The sequence below is a fragment of the Diabrotica virgifera genome, chromosome 4, assembly GCF_917563875.1.
Source record: "Diabrotica virgifera virgifera chromosome 4, PGI_DIABVI_V3a".
NCBI lineage: Eukaryota > Metazoa > Arthropoda > Insecta > Coleoptera > Chrysomelidae > Diabrotica > Diabrotica virgifera.
In genome coordinates this window covers 63,955,259-63,974,441 of record NC_065446.1, presented here as the reverse complement: position 1 = coordinate 63,974,441, position 19,183 = coordinate 63,955,259, and the positions used below count along the sequence as shown (strand labels likewise).

Here is a 19,183-nt window from a genome sequence, read left to right as displayed (position 1 = left end):
TTATAGGTTATTGTCACTGGACAGTCTCCTGCAAGTCTCTTTTAATTGTTAAACAATTTACTTATTGTAATCATTATTACAGATTGTAAATAAATGGGATGTTAAAAAAAAAATATTGCTTCAACAATAAAGGCCGCCTTTCTGACAATTCACAAAATTCAATTCTTATCAATTCTCAATGGTTCCGACTGCAAGGTTTTCGATAATAAATGAAGTAAAGGACAGACGTACTCTCAATCATTTATTGTGACTTCCGATGACCGGTTTCGCTCTCTACAGTATGCAGAGCATCTTCAGGTCAACGGTTACAAGTCACTAAATGCTACAAATAAAAAACAGAGTTAAAACAGTGTCTGGCTATAAAATATGCTAAAGATCCATAAGATCAAGCCAATATTGATCAACATACATAAAAAGTAGTTAAGACAGCAGACAAATACATATGCATGTATACTCGGGGGCGGCAACAAACGTCCCCAAGCTAACAAACACATGCAAATGTATGCTGTCTGTAATCATGCAATGATAACGTGTCGTACTTATATTCGGCTACAAGGAGCTATTTCCTGAGGATTCAATAACATGATATCTTGCACAAGTTATGTAACGGGATATGTTGGAATAGACGGAGAATGTTGTAAAGGTTAACAAGTTTATGGAAATTCTTGAGGGCGGTGAGATGGAAATTCTCCATTCTCTCCAAAGAATTTCCATAAACTTGTTAACCTTTATAAAAAATAGCAAAAATCGCGCAACGTTTATTTATGTAACAGCTTTATAGGTCTGGATCCCGCGTATGAAAAAAGAAGTTGATTAATAGCAAGCTGAAAATTTGTTAATAGCTTAAGGGTGTCTAGTCGGACAAACTTTGATGAAGGGGAACACTGAAAGGGGAAGTTTTAATTGTGGAACAGGTTAAACATTTGGAACGTCAGACTACGAAAACGTCCCATGTATTTTGTCGGACAGAATTTCCAATTGATTTGTTACCCTTTAAATAAACTCTCATGCTATTTGGCACCTGTCATAATTACTGTCATTTGACATGTTCTACGTGTTCCACTCATTAAAATGCCCAGTTGGTGATAAATAGCAGTCTGATTTTTGCAGGACAGTTTAATGAAAGGGTAACAAATTAATTGGAAATTCTGTCCGACAAAATACATTGGACGTTTTCTTAGTCTGACGTTCCAAATTTTCAATTTCCAAAACATTTCCATATATATATATATATATATATATATATATATATATATATATATATATATATATATATATATATATATAAATATATATATATATATATGTATATATATATATATATATATATATATATATATATATATATATATATATATATATATATCTATATATTTATATATATATATATATATATATATATATATATATATATATATATATATATATATATATATCCAATCCTGTTACTCCGTGAAGGAGCATAGGGCATCCACGAAGCTTCTCCATTCTCCTCTATTTCTGGCCATGGTTGCTATTTCTCCCCAGGTTTTCTTCATACTTTTGTGGTCTTCTTCAACGGTACTCCTCCATGTTTTGGTCGGGCGTCCTCTGCTTCTTCGTCCTACTGCATTCCATTTGAGTGCCTGTTTTGTTATGTCTGCATTTTCTTTCCTCAGTGTGTGTCCCAGCCAGTTCCATCTTTTCCTCTTTATTGTTGTTCTGATGGGTTCTTGTTTGGTTTTTTTCCATAGTGCTACATTTGTTATGATATTGGGCCAGTATACCTTTAGAATTTTACGTAGACATCTATTTACAAAAACTTGGATTTTATTTACATTTCCGTCAGTTATTGCCCATGTTTCACTCCCATAAACTAGCACAGTTTTCACGTTACTCTAAATAGCCTTATTTTAGTATTTTGGCTGATCTGTGTTGATCTCCATATATTTGCGAGGGTTCCAAAGGCTTGTTGTGCTTTTCGTATTCTCTGTTTAATATCTGATTGAGCTCCACCTTTTGCACTGATTATACTGCCTAGGTAGCAAAATTCTTGAACCTGTTTTATTTCTTGTTGGTTGATGTATAGTTTGTCACAGTTAGTTACTCCTATTCTCATCTCTACTGTCTTGTTCGTGTTGATTTTAAGACCCACTTCTGCCGATTTCACCTCTAGCTTCCTTAACATGTTCTTCATATCATCTATTGTGTTCGCTACGAAACAGATATCATCTGCGTATTCCATATCTGCTAGTTTCTTGTTCTGAAGGTAGTTCCAAGGGATCCCATTTTTTCTTTCAATTGTTTTTTCCAGTATATGATTAAGACATATATTGAAGAGCAAAGGTGACAGTATGCAACCTTGTTTTAAACCTACTTCAATTGGTATTTTATCTGTCATTTGCCCTTTATGCAATACCTGACATGTTGTTTGCTGATACATCATTTTGATTATTCCAATGATCTTTGGAGGTAATCTATTTAGTCTTAAGATTTTCCACAGGGCTGTATGTTTTATGCTGTCGAAGGCTTTAGCAAAGTCTATAATGGCCATTATCAAGGCTGCGTTCTTCTCTATAGTTTCGTCTATGATGATTCTTGCCGTCGAGATTTGGTCTATACAGGATCGTCCCCTTCTGAAACCCGCTTGTTCTTTTCTGAGAGTTTTGTCTATTATATTGTTGATTCTTTGATGAACAATAAATGCTAATATTTTATTTATGGAACATAACAGCGTTATTCCTCTCCAGTTTTCGCATAGCTGTACGTCCCCTTTTTTTGGAAGCTTGACTATAATTCCATTATTCCATTCCTTAGGTAGGATTTATTCAGTCCATACATCTGCTAATAATGGTGCATTTCCATAACGTTAATTTAATTTCTGTTTAGCGGTGTCCGAGAGGTTGTCTCTCTTCAATCCTGTCCCCCTGAGGGAGTGTGGTGGTCAATGTGATGTCGTGTATTGTTCGTCTTCAAAGATCTCTGTCTCTGGTCATTTCTTTTAACTCATGCATTGGTCTTTTGTATGTTCCTGTAATTTGAAAGATCCACCTTGTTGGGGATCTTTCTCGTGACCTTCGGCCTTTTCCTTTGCTTGTCTTTCCATGTTTTCTGTGTTTGCGCTTATAATTTGTCCAAAGTATTTTAATTGCTGGAGATGGACTTTGTGTAGAGTCGTTGGCTAACTTTTACCTCTCTTAAAATTGTATTATTTATCCCTGGAATTCGTAGCATTAGTCTCCAACAGAAGTCAGTTCTACTTCATTTTCTGAGCGGTTAATTTACACAAAATTACTAATATAAATATTTGTTCAAATATAATCTCTGCTGCATTTCTTGTTTGAAATATTTGTTTCTGCGGAGTACAGATTCTTGGTAAATCGACGTTTTCTGTACCCCTCCCATTTTACGAGGAGGTTTAGGGGTAAGCCCGAGGATAGAAGTGGAAAACTTATTTGCATCTTTTTAGTGTCCCAAAGAATTCATATTCTGAGCAAATTAATATAGTCCAGAAAGCCACTGCGCATCCGCTAGCAAAAATATTCTAATTCGGATTTTTTGCACAATCTTACTCAAAAAGGACCCCTTTTAACAAATTTGCATGTTGCCAGGACCAAAAGGTGGTCAAAAATTTTTTAAACGTTTTTTTTTGTTTTTCCCTAAAATTATTTTTTTTGCATGGAAAAAAGATTTGTTAGGTTTTTTGGATCATTCCAAACAGAAAAGGTCTTTAGTGACTTTTCTCTAAAAATGATAGTTCTTGACATATAAGCGATTAAAAATTGAAAAATTGCGAATTCGGCCATTTTTAACCCTCAAAAACTATGTGAAAAACTGAAAATTTGAATGTTTCCAAGGTAGGTGGATATTCTTTAAACATCGATTGATAAAATCCCGAAGAGTTTTTTGCATTACAATATTCAAAACTCCTTTGTTTTTTAATTGCTAATCAAGCGTGCGCGACAGTATTTTCCACCGACAGTATGGTGCAAATAAAAGGAATAAATTCGTTATTTCGTAAACCGGCGACTTTAAGGAAAAATCCCGATACAGCTCGATTTTTATTTTTAAGTTATGATATTGTGGCATATATGATATACTAGTGACGTCATCCATATGGACGTGATGACGTAATCGATGATTTTTTAAATGAGAATAGGGGTCGTGTGCTAGCTCATTTGAAAGGTTCTTCAATTCTCTATTCAGTAATATAAACATTTACATATTTATTTATACAGGGTGTCCAAAAATTTTTTAATAATTTAAATTATTTGATAAAAAAAGAAGTAGAAGAACACCCTGTATAAATAATTATGTAAATGTTTACATTACTGAATAGATAATTGAAGAACCTTTCTAACGAGCTACCACACGACCCCTATTCTCATTTAAAAAAATCATCGATTACGTCATCACGCCCAGACGGATGACGTCACTAGTATACCATATATGCCACAATATCATAACTTAAAAATAAAAATCGGCGTGTTTCGGGATTTTTCCTTAAAGTCGCCAGTTTATGAAATAACGAATTTATTCCTTTAAAAACAAAGGAGTTTAGAATATTCTATTGCAAAAAACTCTTCGGGATTTTATCAATCGATGTTTAAAGAATATCTACCTACCTTGGTAACATTCAAATTTTCAGTTTTTCACATAGTTTTTGAGGGTTGAAAATGGCCGATTTCGCAATTTTTCAATTTTTAATCGCTTATATGTCAAAAACTATCATTTTTAGAGAAAAGTCACTAAAGACCTTTTCTGTTTGGAATGATCCAAAAAACCTAAAAAAACTTTTTTCCATGCAAAAAACATAATTTAAGGAAAAAAACAAAAAAAAACGTTTAAAAATTTTTTGACCACCTTTTGGTCCTGGCAACATGCAAATTTGTTAAAAGGAGTCTTTTTTGAGTAAGATTGTGTAAAAAATCCGAATTAGAATATTTTTCCTAGCGGATGCGCAGTGGCTTTCTGGACTAATAGTCGAGGAAATGAAGCATTTTGGCTCGCAAATTTTTCGTCCAGCATAGATTTACTTGAAATTTTCACACCAGGTAGGGAATAGTCCAAGGATCATTTTCTATATCATGCCGCTGTACGCTAAAACACTGGGGGTGGTTGCCACCTCATCTCGGGGGCGGGAATGTTTTATTACATTTTAACCATGTAAATCAATGTAAAAAGTAATTCCAAGAAAAAAATATTTTTTACATTTTCTTCGTAAAACTAATATTTTTCGAGTTATTCGCGCTTGAAAGTAACAGTTTTTCGACGAAAAAATCGACTTTTTTAGAGGGTTTTTGAGAATACCTTGAAAAATATGCATTTAATCAAAAAAACTGTGAATATCAAAATATCAAAATATCTTTTAGTAACACAAACCAAATTATTTTTCTGCAATATCTTTAAGACCAATACAAACCGAGATACAGCATGTTAATTTAGCTTTTTTCGTCAAATGTATAATTTGAAATATTAAAAGCCAAATAACGGAAAAACTTTGCATTTTTCCAGAAAAACTTAAAATATTATTTTTCAAAGAATAAAGTTGGGGCTTTCAAAAAATAATAATAAAAAGTTTCTAGCACGAAACTTAAGCGCTTTATGATCAAAAAAGAATGTGTGTGTACTTTGTACGCACGTAAGAAGTTATACTTCTATTATATGATTTCTTAAAAATAAATATACTTTAAACAGTTTGTTTTAATTTTTTTTAAACACCAAACTAATTTTGTGCTTACCGCTTTCAAAAAAATAAAAAAAAATTATAGGATTGCACTGGATTTAATCTCAAGTCCTCTCGATCTCTGGCCGAATGCTATACCAAACACGCTACGACTACTGTGTCTGTATAGGTTCGGACGTACCTAATGACAATTCACGGTAACAAACAGACAAGGTGTGAAGTATAATAAATATACAATAAAATGTTTTAATAATACTCATATTACTCCTGAGGAAGGTAAAACCAAAGACACAAAAATTATAATAAATATATTTACTGAAAACACTAATATATCCTTTTCACACCTTTTCTTTCACTGATATATTTATACATAACTAGAAATATTTAGCAACTAAACGCCATACTCTCCGTGTGCGCATGCGCGTAGTATTATGAAATTTTACTCTCAATCGCGCCTAAAAAATTATAACTTCAGAAATGTCGGTATGGTTTGTTCAACATTAAATGGTTTGAATTCAATTAGTGCGGTCGTAAATATTATTAAATTTATCTGACCTGGCCCATTGTTAAGACCCACCCGGAGCGATAAGCCACCGAGGTAGACAGAGTCTACCTTTTGGTCTTTTGCAATTAACACTGACTAGACGGTACGCCCATAATAAAGCCTAAAATAAATTTTACCTGAAACCGGGCCTTTTATACTATTATCGGTTAATCCGGGCTGTTTATAGTGGTAACTAATTGAACTTAACCATTTACTGTTTAACATACCATACCTGCTTTTCTCTATGAAAAAATCAGTGAAAACAACCCCCTAACTACCCTCCTAATTAAAAATTGGTGTTCACCTTTCTGTAATTCCTTTCATATTTGCATTATCAATACACCCAAGAAGTTTTACCTTTTTGAAAGAATTGGAGTTTAAAGAAAAATTGATTTTTTGCAATTTGGTATTTTTCACCTTTTATTTCAAAATATCTCCGAAAACACTGAAGATACGAAAAAAATATTAACTAATAAATTGTAGCTTTTTCAGTGACTAAAATTACCCTTGGCATAGATTTTCATTACAGTGAATATTTAGCCAGATATAGCTGTTTAAAACCTCTATTTACCAGCAAACACCCCCTTATTCGAGCCTTTTAAACCCGCCCCAATTAAAAACTAAGGGATCTTACGGAATTTAATTTACACAGTCTTATGGCTCTTTAAAAATCCTACAAAAACATTTTTGAAGAAACTTTTTATCGCAAAAATATATAGAATATTCTTCGAGGTATTCTCAAAAACCCTCTTAAAAAGGTCGATTTTTTCGTCTAAAAACTGTTACTTTCAAGCGCGAATATCTCGAAAAATATTAGTTTTACGAAGAAAATGTAAAAACATTTTTTTCTTAGAAACCCATTTTCCATCGAATTACATGGTTAAAATGTAATAAAAAGTTCCCACCCCCCAGATTGGGTGGCAACCACCCCCAAGGTTTTAGCGTACGATAGCGGCATGATATATAAAATGATCCTTGGACTATTCCCTACCTTCTGTGAAAATTTTAAGTAAATCCATGCTGGACGAAGAAATTGCGAGCCAAAATGCTTCATTTTATCAATCGACTATTGGGGCCGACCGACCGGCTCTGTCCCGTTATACAGCTGACCGACTATAATAACTTTTATTTATATTTAATTTAGAATGTGTGTACTGATTTTTAGCCTTAGTAAATGGATTTAATTACTTTCGTAGGAAAACAACTTTGATACCCTCTCAGTAACCCCTCTTCTACGTCTCGCTTGACCGACCGCAGTATGTTTCTCTACACACTCACAGTAATCAACTGTGAAAAATCTAGCTTTAGTAAATTCAAAGAGATTTTTCAGCGCTTTTTTTCTAGGAGTACAGATTCTTGGTAAATCGATGTTTTCTGTACCCCCTCCCTTTTACGAGGGGGTTTAGGGGTAAGCCCGAGGAAAGAAGTGAAAAACTTATTTGCGTCTTTTTAGTGTCCCAAAGAATTCATATTCTGAGCAAAATGCAGCTTGCTTTTATGATTTTCAGAGGTTCAGTGGCATTTTGTCTCGAGGACTTGAATTTAATTTTTTTTCTAATGCAATAAAATTATATTAATCATAGTAACTATATTATGACATATAAACAATTTATTTTTATTTGCACTATTTACCGCTCACATAATCCTTGAATAATGTAGTATTCAGTATCAACTAGCAGGGGCTAAACACCAATCGAAACATGTGTCATCGTAAGTTTTATTAAAACGACAAATTAATACAAATTAGGTGGTGATTAAAAATATTTCTTAAAGTTAATATGGATATTATTCAAAATCGAAACTGAAGCACAAATTGTAACCTTGCGACAATTTACGTGGGGATAGGTTGGTATAAAAGCTTTCATTTAAGGTGGGTGCGGCTGTTTACCTCTTTTCACATCGATATACTAAGTGTTCGTTCCAGATGAAATTATACGTAAGTCGTTTTGATTGTGTTTATTTTTTAGAATGATAAGAAAACAGTAATACAGATTTTTATTAATTTTTTTCTATGCGCTATAAAAATCAACCAAATGCGAACAACTAATTCTTATTGTGTTCACCTAAACTACTTGAAAACAAAGGATCAGTGCTCTTTACATTACTATTCTACACTAAGCGCCAAAATTAACGCACCACCTTAAAAATGGGACATTTTTAATGTCTCATATTTCCTAAACCTGTTGTCCGATTTTAGTGATTTTCTTAATATGTTTTAGCTTTATTCTTTAAGAATATCTATGTAATAATATTGTTGCTAAACACAAAGTGTTATTGTATACCGGGTGTAACAACGATAGTGTTTTTTTCCTCAAAGTTTGAAACGCCCTGTGGAATATTCTAGCGTATATAAAATATTGAAATTAAAACTTAACTGTAGCCTTTCTTAACATTTCGCTTTTTGATTTATTTGATTGTGTTGGATAATAAAAAAGTTGATGCTTTAACAACTAGCAACTTTCTTCATCAATACAGGGTGTTTCTAAATAAGTGCGACAAACTTTAAGGAGTAATTCTGCATGAAAAAATAATGACCGTTTGCTTTATAAACATATGTCCGCAAATGCTTCGTTTCCGAGATACGGGATGTTGAATTTTTTCATATAAACTGACGATTTATTTATTGCTCTAAAACCGGTTGAGATATGCAAATGAAATTTGGTAGGTTTTAAGAGGTAGTTATTGGACATTTTTTGGCATACAATTAAGAATTTTATATTCACCATTGGCGTGCATACGGGTAATATGACCGGGCAATGTGACACGTATGCACGCCAGTGGTGAATATAAAGTTCTTAGTTGTACGTCAAAAATTGCGCAATAACTACCTCTTAAAACCTACTAAATTTGATTTGCATATTTCAACCCGTTTTAGAGCAATAAATAAATCGTCAGTTTGTAAGAAAAACTTCAACATCCCGTATCTCGGAAACGAAGCATTTGCGGACATATGTTTATAAAGCAAACGGTCATTATTTTTTCATGCAGAATTACCCCTTAAAGGTTGTCGCACTTATTTAGAAACACCCTGTATTGATGAAGAACGTTGGTAGTTGTTAAAGTATCTAACTTTTTTATTATCCAACACAATGAAATAAATCAAAAAGCGAAATGTTAATAAAGCCTAAGGCTACAGTTAAGTTTTAATTTAAATATTTTATATACGCTAGAATATTTCACAGGCTGTTCCAAACTTTGAAGAAAAAACACACTATCATTTTTACACCCGGTATACAATGACACTTATCTGTTTAGCAACAATATTATTACATGGATATTCTTGAAGAATAAGTCTATAACATATTAAAAAAATCACTAAAATCGGACAACAGGTTTATGAAATATATGATATTAAAAATGTCCCATTTTTAAGGTGGTGCGTTAATTTAGACGCTTAGTGTAGTAACAATTTTGAGCCTTAGCTTCTACTCTTGTATTTCTTCTATTCTTGTATTTTTCATCAATTTCTTTAAAAGGCAAAACGATTCACTCATTTGCTTTATTTAATTGTACGTTTTCTGTTATTTTCTAATTAACTTAATTCAGTCTTCTTTATGTCTCTTTAGGTCTTTTCTTCATTGTCTTCAAATTCCTCCTTGCAAAATCTTGTACAATCTAACTCATTCATTATCTCTAACAATCTATCATTATTTTAGAAACAATCGAAGATTTAGTCTTAGTCTGGATTACGCTGATTGTCAGGCAATATTCTAAGATTTATAAAGTTTTCAAAGGCAGCGTATCCATTTGATGTTTTAGTATCATTTTTACCTTTTAGCGCTATTAATTCAGTTATATTGATCTAATTCTCTTGACAACTCATGAGGGTAGTCTTTATTTTTGTTGTGTCTAGTTCTAGTTTTACTATTATTTTTGTATTATAGTGTAGCCTGGTTTGTAGCATTGTTTGTGTATTTGTTTCTTTTTCTTAACTGTTTTTCTGGATCCAAATGGAGTATTTTGTAGGGTTTTACGTAAGATTGGTTTTTAGTATCAGATATATACAATTTTAAAAAAGATTTTGATGCATTTTATCTGTTATTATAAATAATATTACCGTTTTTTGTTTTGATCATGTTTTACTACGTTGTGGTTCCATCTCTGGTGTAATAATGGACTAGTAAATAATGGTTAGGTGTTTGACTGCCACATAAGTTGAATCCCTGGTGCAAAAAGAAGCATTTAGTCATCATAATCACCATCAACAGCTCCCTTAGGTGTGTCCATTCATATCTGTTTGCTGTTTTTTGCATCCATTCGTGGCCAGTCTTCGCTTGATGTTATCAATCCATCTGGTTAGACGTCTGCCTCTACTTCTCTTGTTTGATCTTGGTTATCATTCAAGGTTATCTTTAACCCTTCCTATGTTTCCTGCCCAGTTCCATTTTAACAGCACTTACTTTTGATCGTATCTTAATTCGTCATTGGATTGGCGATCGCTAGCTTAATGTTAAGCATTCTCCGTTTTATAGCTCTCTGAGTCACTTAAAGTTTATGGACTATCTTCTATATATCAGAAGCGACAATACGTACTGAATGGACCGTGATAGTGTGACGTCAAAACGTCAAAAAAGTTTCCAAACAAAGCAACTGTCAATTGATTATACACGTGATTTGTGTAATCATTTTTAATTTTATTTTGTTTTAAAAACATCTGCACATCTTTTCTAAAGACACAATCCTTGTTAGTCATATCAATCATATTTCTTTTAATTTTATAAATGTCCTTACACAAAATCAAGGATTTACACACTACATAGTACTTACTGCGTTTCTTCAGGTTTTTAACCAGTCCTATTTGGAAATATGGTGGGAAATATACTATGAGAATTGATTACAATCACGGGTACCCAACACATTACCATTTTGTAAAAATTAAACATCCTGCAAGCAATATATTCCACTTATAAAAACGAAAACAAACAACATGTGTGAATTTTTGCTTTGTTTGGAAACCATTTCAGAGTAGCCAACATTGATTTGACGTCACGACTATCACGGTCCATTATAAATGTGTGGTGTTCATGTGATATCAGATTGTCCCTTTATACATTTTTCAGTGATGCTCATCAGGACGGGAAAAAATATAACCAATATCTTTTAGTATGACACTAATGCCTGGTTGCACCAACAGATCTTAAGCTCCAGCTTAGCTAAGCTCTGCTTATACTTTAATACTGGAGCCACACTATCATCTAATACCGTTAACTATCCCATTATTTTCATTAGAAATATGTATGTCAAAAATAATGCGATAATTAATGGTATTAGACGCTAGTGTGGTACCAGGATAAGGATTTACATTTATATTTAAGCTTAAGGTGCGTCTTAAGCTTAAGGGCACCCAAAGTCCCATTTAACGACAATGTTAACATTATGTCATATAGCTCTGTAACCAAAGCACTTAGAGACCTAATTTTTGTTTTATTTTGAAACTACATGTATTGTTTAGTTCCGCGTAGATTTTTGTAAAGTTAGAGTCAAAGAAACATTTATTTTAAAATTTTTTAAAATACTCTTACAAAAAAACCCAAAAAAGTTTAGATTTTATTTGTTATTTTACTTGTTTTTGTACATTTTTCAATAAAAATTTACGCGGGACTAGATATTATCTATCTACAATTACTGTAAAAATTTGGACCTTTTATCATCTCAGGAAACAAAGATATCTGACATCAAAAGTTAAAAACCTAGTATTCGGGAAATCGCAAAAACATAAAACACTCTAATAGGCTATAAAGCTACCGGTACACGGTAAGTTAAGTGCAGACGTTCAGAAAACAAATACTTTTGTAACCATGGATATTTTATACTATAACGTATTATATATCGTTGGAAAGAGAAGATTTCAGAGAATAATTCTCAATCATAACCCAAAAAAAATAAAAAGTTAAATTTTCGGACTTTGGGTGCCCTTAATATCTGTTGGTGCAACCAGGCATTCATTTTATTACTTGTTTATTAGAATTTTATGTATTAGAGTAGACAAAATTGATATTTCTTTTTGAAACGCTCCCAAAGCCTTGGTAATACATAAGCGGTATATCCAAAATATGCTAGGAACTATCTTATACGGGTCAATTTAGTTTAAGTATTTCTAAAAATGTATATATTAAAAAAAACGACAAAAATCCTTTATAAAAGGTATATTTTTAAAAATTCCTAAAAAGGGCTACATTACAGAACTAGTTTTCGATCGGATGACCAATCATCATCAGTGCTTACCTAAAATTCGTATAACCTGATAAGATAATGCAACGTTTTTAACATTTTGACTACGGTTTTAAGAAAAGTTGTAGGTTATACTCACGTGATCTAACATGCTAACTACCAAAATAAAATATTGTAAAAATATATGGATAAAAACCCTTTAAAATTAATCCATCATGGAAACATAGATGAAATATGTGAACTTAAACATGGATGTTCAAAATAGTTTATGTAATATGCTCTAGGTACCATCTGAGCTCTAGATCAACTTGTTTACATGTTGACTGTATGGTGGCAGGTGAAGATGATAGCGGGACTCTTGAACGATGACATGACAGAAGTGACAGTTCCATCATAGCCTGTGATCTGTCTTTAAAAAAAGACATCTATTACGATTCTGTAAATAGTATTCGGTTCTCAAACAGATTCAAAAATATTCTTCTTTTAAAACGTTTCAGATTATCATCATCTTTATTCACCAAAGACCATGTGTCATAGGGCACAGTTTATTCTTCTCCTTACGGTGTTTTATCCTAAAGGACGTTGGCCATTATGTTTGCCCATTTAATCTTATTTGCAGCCGCCCTGAATAGTTCTGTGGAGGTCATATTAGTCCATTGTCGTAGGTTTTTACGCCAAGAGTTGCGTCTTCTTCCTGGTCTTCTTTTGCTATGGATTTTGCCTTTGATTATAAGTTGGAGCAGTTCATACTTTTGATTTCATACGATGTGTTTTCTGTTCTTTTATTATAAGCATAAGCTCTCTTTTCTTGTTCATCGTACGCATTAGTCCGCAAGACTTCCACATTTGTCGTATGGCTCATGTAGGATATTCTGAGCATTTTACGGTAACACCAGAGTTCGAATATTTGGATTCCTTTTTGTGTTGCTTCTGTCATTGTCCAGGCTTTAACATCATAGAGAAAGGTGGAGAAAACATAGCAATTAAGTATTCTAGTTCTCAATGAGATACCCAGCTGGCGATTGCATAGAACTTTTTTCATTTTGTAAAACATTACGTGCCTTTTCCAGGAGTATTCTTATCTCTAGTGATTGGTCCCAAGTTTCATCAAGATTACTTCCGAAGTAAGTTATTCTTGTTACCCTTTCCAGATCTGTTGTGTCGACATTGACCTTCAACCTTCTGTTTTGGTGCTTGCTGATGACCATCGTTTTTGTTTTCTTTGTATTCAATTTCATTCCCAATTCTCTGCAGGCTGTCGTCACTCGGTCCATTAGGCGTTGCAGTGCTTCAGTATTATCTACCATAATGACCGTGTCATCAGTATTTCACTTATTTATACATTGCCCGTTTATAATTATATAATAATATTTATTATAATCCGAGGTACACATATTAATAGGTCTTATTATAGGCCTTTACAATGTTCTTTTAGTTATAACTAAAAGTGTGTTACCTATTCGTTTAATTTTTGATTCGATGTATTATAAAATCGTAGTCCTCCTAATATTATATATTTTTTATTAAACTACATACTTATTATTTTTTCACATACTATCAACTTTTTATATAATCAAGATAAACCAAAGAAAAATCAAGGTAGGTTGATTCAAGATTGTCACCTGTTCTTGAAGTTATTATAGTCTCGTGTTTACTGAGATTGTGTAGTTCTTGTTCTTGTGTTACTAATAGGCTGGGTTATTTCAAGGCTAAGAAAAATATTTTGTGACTTGATTGATTTCTAATACATATTAATAAGGAAGGGTGTAATTGTTCAGAAAAAATATGTTGTTCTACTTTCTAGATAAGTATGTGTGGTATGCAAATATTTGCATTTAAAAAAAATCAGTTGTCACTGAAACGCAATATATTTAATTTCATATTTATTTATTTTCATGTGCCCTCTTAAATAATATTATATTGGAAATTCTCAATGTTCTAAGTAGTTTTTATGAATATGACAATTTCTTCGATTTTTTAATCGTAAAATAGACTAAGAGTTTTAGACGGTCAAAGTTATAACTGCAATTAATAGTTATTTATGATATAAGTGTTAAAAGTACAATTTTAAGGCTCGCATATGAAAGTTTGCAGAATGAGCGAAGCGAATTTTGTAATTCACATGAGTGCCATAAAAATGTAGTTTTTAACACGTATATCATACAATACTTTTTCTACAAACGTCTTATATATCAACAATTATAATATATTCATTCTCAATTACAGGACAATATCTACAAAAACTTTTACTTGAACTTGACTGATATTCCATTTTTATATTTCTCTTGACATTACATCAAAACTGCCTATACTGTCAATACGTAAATCATAACAACTATAGAATAACATCTTACGTTTATTGTTGTATATTCTAACAAATTTTAATAGTTTTTTTCTACAAACGTGTTAAAAATGCAATAATACAGTTTAAATTAAATTTTAAAATACCTTTTAAACCACCTTTTTCAAATTGCGCAAGTTGTACTATTAATACTAATGTTAATAAATGAAATATAAATATTTTGACGTTTCACAATTTGACAATTCACTTTTAACTGCAGTGCCTTAAAAATTTAAAGCGCTAGTGCTTTAAACTAGCATTTATAACGCTCAAATGGAGTGCTAAAATAGTTATTTATGAAACAGTTCGCAAAAAGTACTTCACGCACAGTTTCATACAATATTTTATCTACGATAAACAAATAAAAAAACTGTAACTCTTCGTCACTGGAATTGATTTCTATTCTACAATTTTTAGAACTTTGACATTTAAAAATCCTAACTACTTTCAAACCACAAAACTGTCAAAAATTTTGTTGTAAGTCATTGTTCATATTGTCATCACCATGACAACGCGAAAGTTAAGGATATTTGATTATATGAAAGTGTGCCAAAAAACCCATTGAAAGTGTGCGAAAAAGTAAATCCCATTTAAAATACATTGTTACTTCACGCACACTTTAAACCCTTCACGCACTGCTATCTATGACAGTTTTCACAAACTAAAAACTGATAGGTACATAATATGACATAGAGTGGATAAATTGAATTTTTAACACGGTTGTAGAAAAAAGTTTTTTTAAAAAGTACTTTATCTGCTCTGTGTCATATTATGTATAAGTTTTTAGTTTGTGAAAGCTGTCATTATAGATAGCAGTGCGTGAAGGATTTAAAGTGTGCGTGAAGTAACAACGTACTTTAAATGGGATTTACTTTTTCGCACTGTTTTAACTTTCGCGTTGTCATGGTGACGATCCTTAACATTCGCGTTGTCATGGTGATGACAATATGAGCAATGAATTACAACAAAAGTTTTGACAGTTTTGTGGTTTGAAAGTAGTTAGAATTTTTAAATGTCAAAGTTCTAAAAATTGTAGAAGAGAAATGAATTCCAGTGACGAAGAGTTACAGCTTTTCTTATTTGTTTATCGTAGATAAAATATTGTATGAAACTATGCGTGAAGTACTTTTTGCGAACTTACGCGAATTATAGCACTCGCTCCGTTGTCGCTCGTGCTCTAAAAATCGCGTGCATTCGCAAAAAGCCTACTTCACGAACTGTTTCATAAATAAATATTTTCTAATATTTTTTAATTTGCTATTTTTATTTTAAATATTGGTAATCATCAAAAGTATGAATATTTTTGACACTTTTGATCTTCTTCGGTACCATTCCTTTTTAATGGATCATTTGATGCATTTTTGCGTTTCTTAACCTGTAATGTAAAGTAGGTGATTGTCTAGATTAGAGTGTCTTCTTTATATCATTCCATTGAAATTTCCTCAGTAAATCCTCCCGCACTCTTTATTTCTCGATCATCGATTGTATACTCTTCAATTATTTTATGTTCTCCTGTTGTCATTCTTCGTCAGCTGTTATCCATCCTGTATCTTCTTCTTTTTCCAGCAGGTTGATATTTTAGTGCCTGTCTAGCTATGTTACACCCTATTTTTATAGTAGGAGTAAACTCAAAAGACAAATTCACACCCAATAATGTCACTAGAAAAATCACCAGATTCATCTTCTGTTTCGATTGACCATATCGGCCTTCGACGATAATCCAGTAATCAGTATCGGACAACTTATAAGACAAATAACACTAATACGTCGCTAACAGTTCTAAAATCAACAGGATTTTTATATAAATGCAGACTAAAAATCTAAATATCTAACAATTAAAGTACTACAGCAGAAAATACAAAAAATCGCCGATATAACTTAATTAGCCTATGAATTTTAAATGTAAATATTGTCAAAATTTCATAATTATTATTTGAAATCTTCAACTTGCCTGCGGTTGGACCAATTACAATAAATAAGGATTACAGACTTTTCATCTTTCCTTGTTCTAAATGATGATTAAAACTGATCTAAAATGCTTGTTCATAAAGCACCAGGACCCCGATTTTTGACCCTTCGCATCTTTATCGATCATTCGCGCTCTCTACACTCTACAGATAATGATAGCGAATGATCGATAACGAAGCGAAGGGTAAAAAATCGGGGTCCTGTTTAAGTACTGGAAAAATGAATGGAAGTCCACACCATCAATGTTTCATGAGATAGAAAATAAGATTGCACCATGACAACCATCCAAGGTATCCAGACTAGTGATGTGAGTTGTAAAATTACATAACTTACGTTACATAAATTACACGTAACTTACGGTAATATTACATGATACCCGTAACTTAATGTAATTTATGTAATTTTTGGAATTTACGTAATTTATGAAATTTAACGTAACTTATGATAAATTTACATAAATTACCGTAATTTATGTAATTACTGGTAAAATTACATATATTATGGCAACTTATGCGCGCGCAATTGTCGTAAGTGCGGTGCGCCGGTGCCGGCGCGCGCGAACCAGTGGGTGCTATTACGCTCGTCGCTCGTTAGTCGTTCCTTAGTCTGAGTCAGGCAGGTTATGTTTACATTTCTGTTATTGTATGTGTAATGTGTATGTATAAGTTAGTTTTCGACTGTTCTTTCTCTATTCATTCACGCAGCGTTGGTTACTTTACATTTATTTATAAGGAAGCACAGAAACTATAAGGTAAGAAATATATTATTTCTACAAACAGCAAAACACGTGCCGGTGATGTCCATAGCAACCTTAGATTGGGAAACACAGGGGCGGGCCTATCGCATATCGACTGTACGTTAAATCTAACGCGCGTCATTTTATATGTGGCTACAGTACTTAATTCTGAATTCGGTTTACCAAGTTTTATTCGATTTTTTAGATTAGTTTACTGTACAATAACTATAAGAATGATAGGAGCAACGGGGTACTTGTGCATGTAGCATGTGTAATTGAATTACACTGACATAACTTACTAAATAAAAAATTTTGATAACGTTGAGGGCAAAATAATGTAGTTGTCCGATCCAGTATTCTGCTTATTCGAATTTCATTAAATTGTTACACAGATTCAATTTTAATCTTTCTTCTATTTAAGGATGCCTAACAATTTTTTATGCCCTCGTGCCCATCAAATACTTTGAAAAATAATGTTTTTTCCCTTCTTAATGTTTAAGTCTACCTGAATATTTTTTTTAGGTCATAAAACATGGTGAAACGTAAGACAGATATCTGGCTTTATTTTGAAGTGTTACCTGCGGGTTCTTCTAATCAAAAGACCATAAATGTGAGGTGTAAATTTTGCAAGAGTGTACATGCAAAAAATGCTACAAGAATGAAATCTCATCTTCAACAATGCACTTATGTGCCGCATATGATAAAACTTAAATTCAATATTTTAACTCCAAAGTCAAAGGGGAATCACTCTAAATTTCCATTTGAAACATCCATGAAAAAGATCACATCGGCAAAATTGGATAACGATAACACTGATGCTGCTTGTACATCATCAACGGTTTCCACAGCATCAACATCTGCTTCTGATAACATTCATGTGGAAACACCTGTTTGCACAAAAATCAACAGAATACAATCATTTTGTGATCGAATGACACACGAACAAAATAACGAATTGAATATTTTGCTTGCTAGAGCTATTTACACCAGTTCAGCACCACATTCAATTACCGAGAATGAAGATTGGAAATTGTTTTTTAAAAAAATTAGACCTTCATACACCTTACCATCGAGATATATGTTATCAAATCGTCTCCTGACCGAAGAGTACGAGCGAGTTGAAGTTCAAGTTAATGATAAAATTAAGCAAGCTGACAATTTATCATTGCAATGCGATGGTTGGTCCAACTTGCGAAATGAAAGTGTAATTAATTTCATTGTTACAACACCCGAACCGTTATTTGTCAAATCAGTACTAACAAAAGCAGAGAAGCATACCGCAGAATATATAACAAAATTAATGGTTGAAGTTCTGGAGGAGTATGGACCTAAAAAATTTTTCGCTATTGTGACTGATAACGCAAAGAATATGAGGAAGGCTGTGAGACAATGTGAAGAGATGTATCCCCATCTTGTATCATACGGCTGTTTAGCGCACACATTACATTTATTGTGCAGCGATATTTTGAAATTATCTTCAATAGAGACACATTTGTCACATATTATACATATCGTTAAAACTATTAACCAGTGTCAAGTACTGAGAGCTCAATTCACAGAAATAAGAAATGAGATGAAGTGTGGAGTGTCTCTTAGCCTACCTGTAAAAACAAGATGGGGTTCACATGTAAAATGTCTTCAAGATCTGACTAAATGCAAGTCCGTCCTACAACGTCTAGCAATATCTCCAGATAAAACAATTCAAGATAGAATACGCAGCGCAAAAGCAAATTTACTTGATGAAGGATTCTGGATAAA

The 19,183-nt window shown here is 32.5% G+C and overlaps 2 protein-coding genes across 2 annotated transcripts in view; one reads left to right on the top strand and one right to left on the bottom strand.

Annotated features, from left to right (window-relative positions):
- The window catches only part of LOC126883580 (ribosomal biogenesis protein LAS1L-like), a 35,083-nt gene extending 31,998 nt beyond the window's left edge, over positions 1–3,085 (bottom strand). The window contains exon 1 of the mRNA XM_050649229.1: positions 3,031–3,085. Coding sequence (XP_050505186.1) covers positions 3,031–3,085 — 55 coding nt within the window. The remainder of the gene's footprint in view (positions 1–3,030) is intronic.
- A 4,860-nt stretch (positions 3,086–7,945) lies between these two features.
- The window catches only part of LOC126883528 (uncharacterized), a 37,566-nt gene continuing 26,328 nt past the window's right edge, over positions 7,946–19,183 (top strand). Inside the window, exon 1 of the mRNA XM_050649167.1 lies at positions 7,946–8,145. Coding sequence (XP_050505124.1) covers positions 8,134–8,145 — 12 coding nt within the window. The 5' untranslated portion in view covers positions 7,946–8,133. The remainder of the gene's footprint in view (positions 8,146–19,183) is intronic.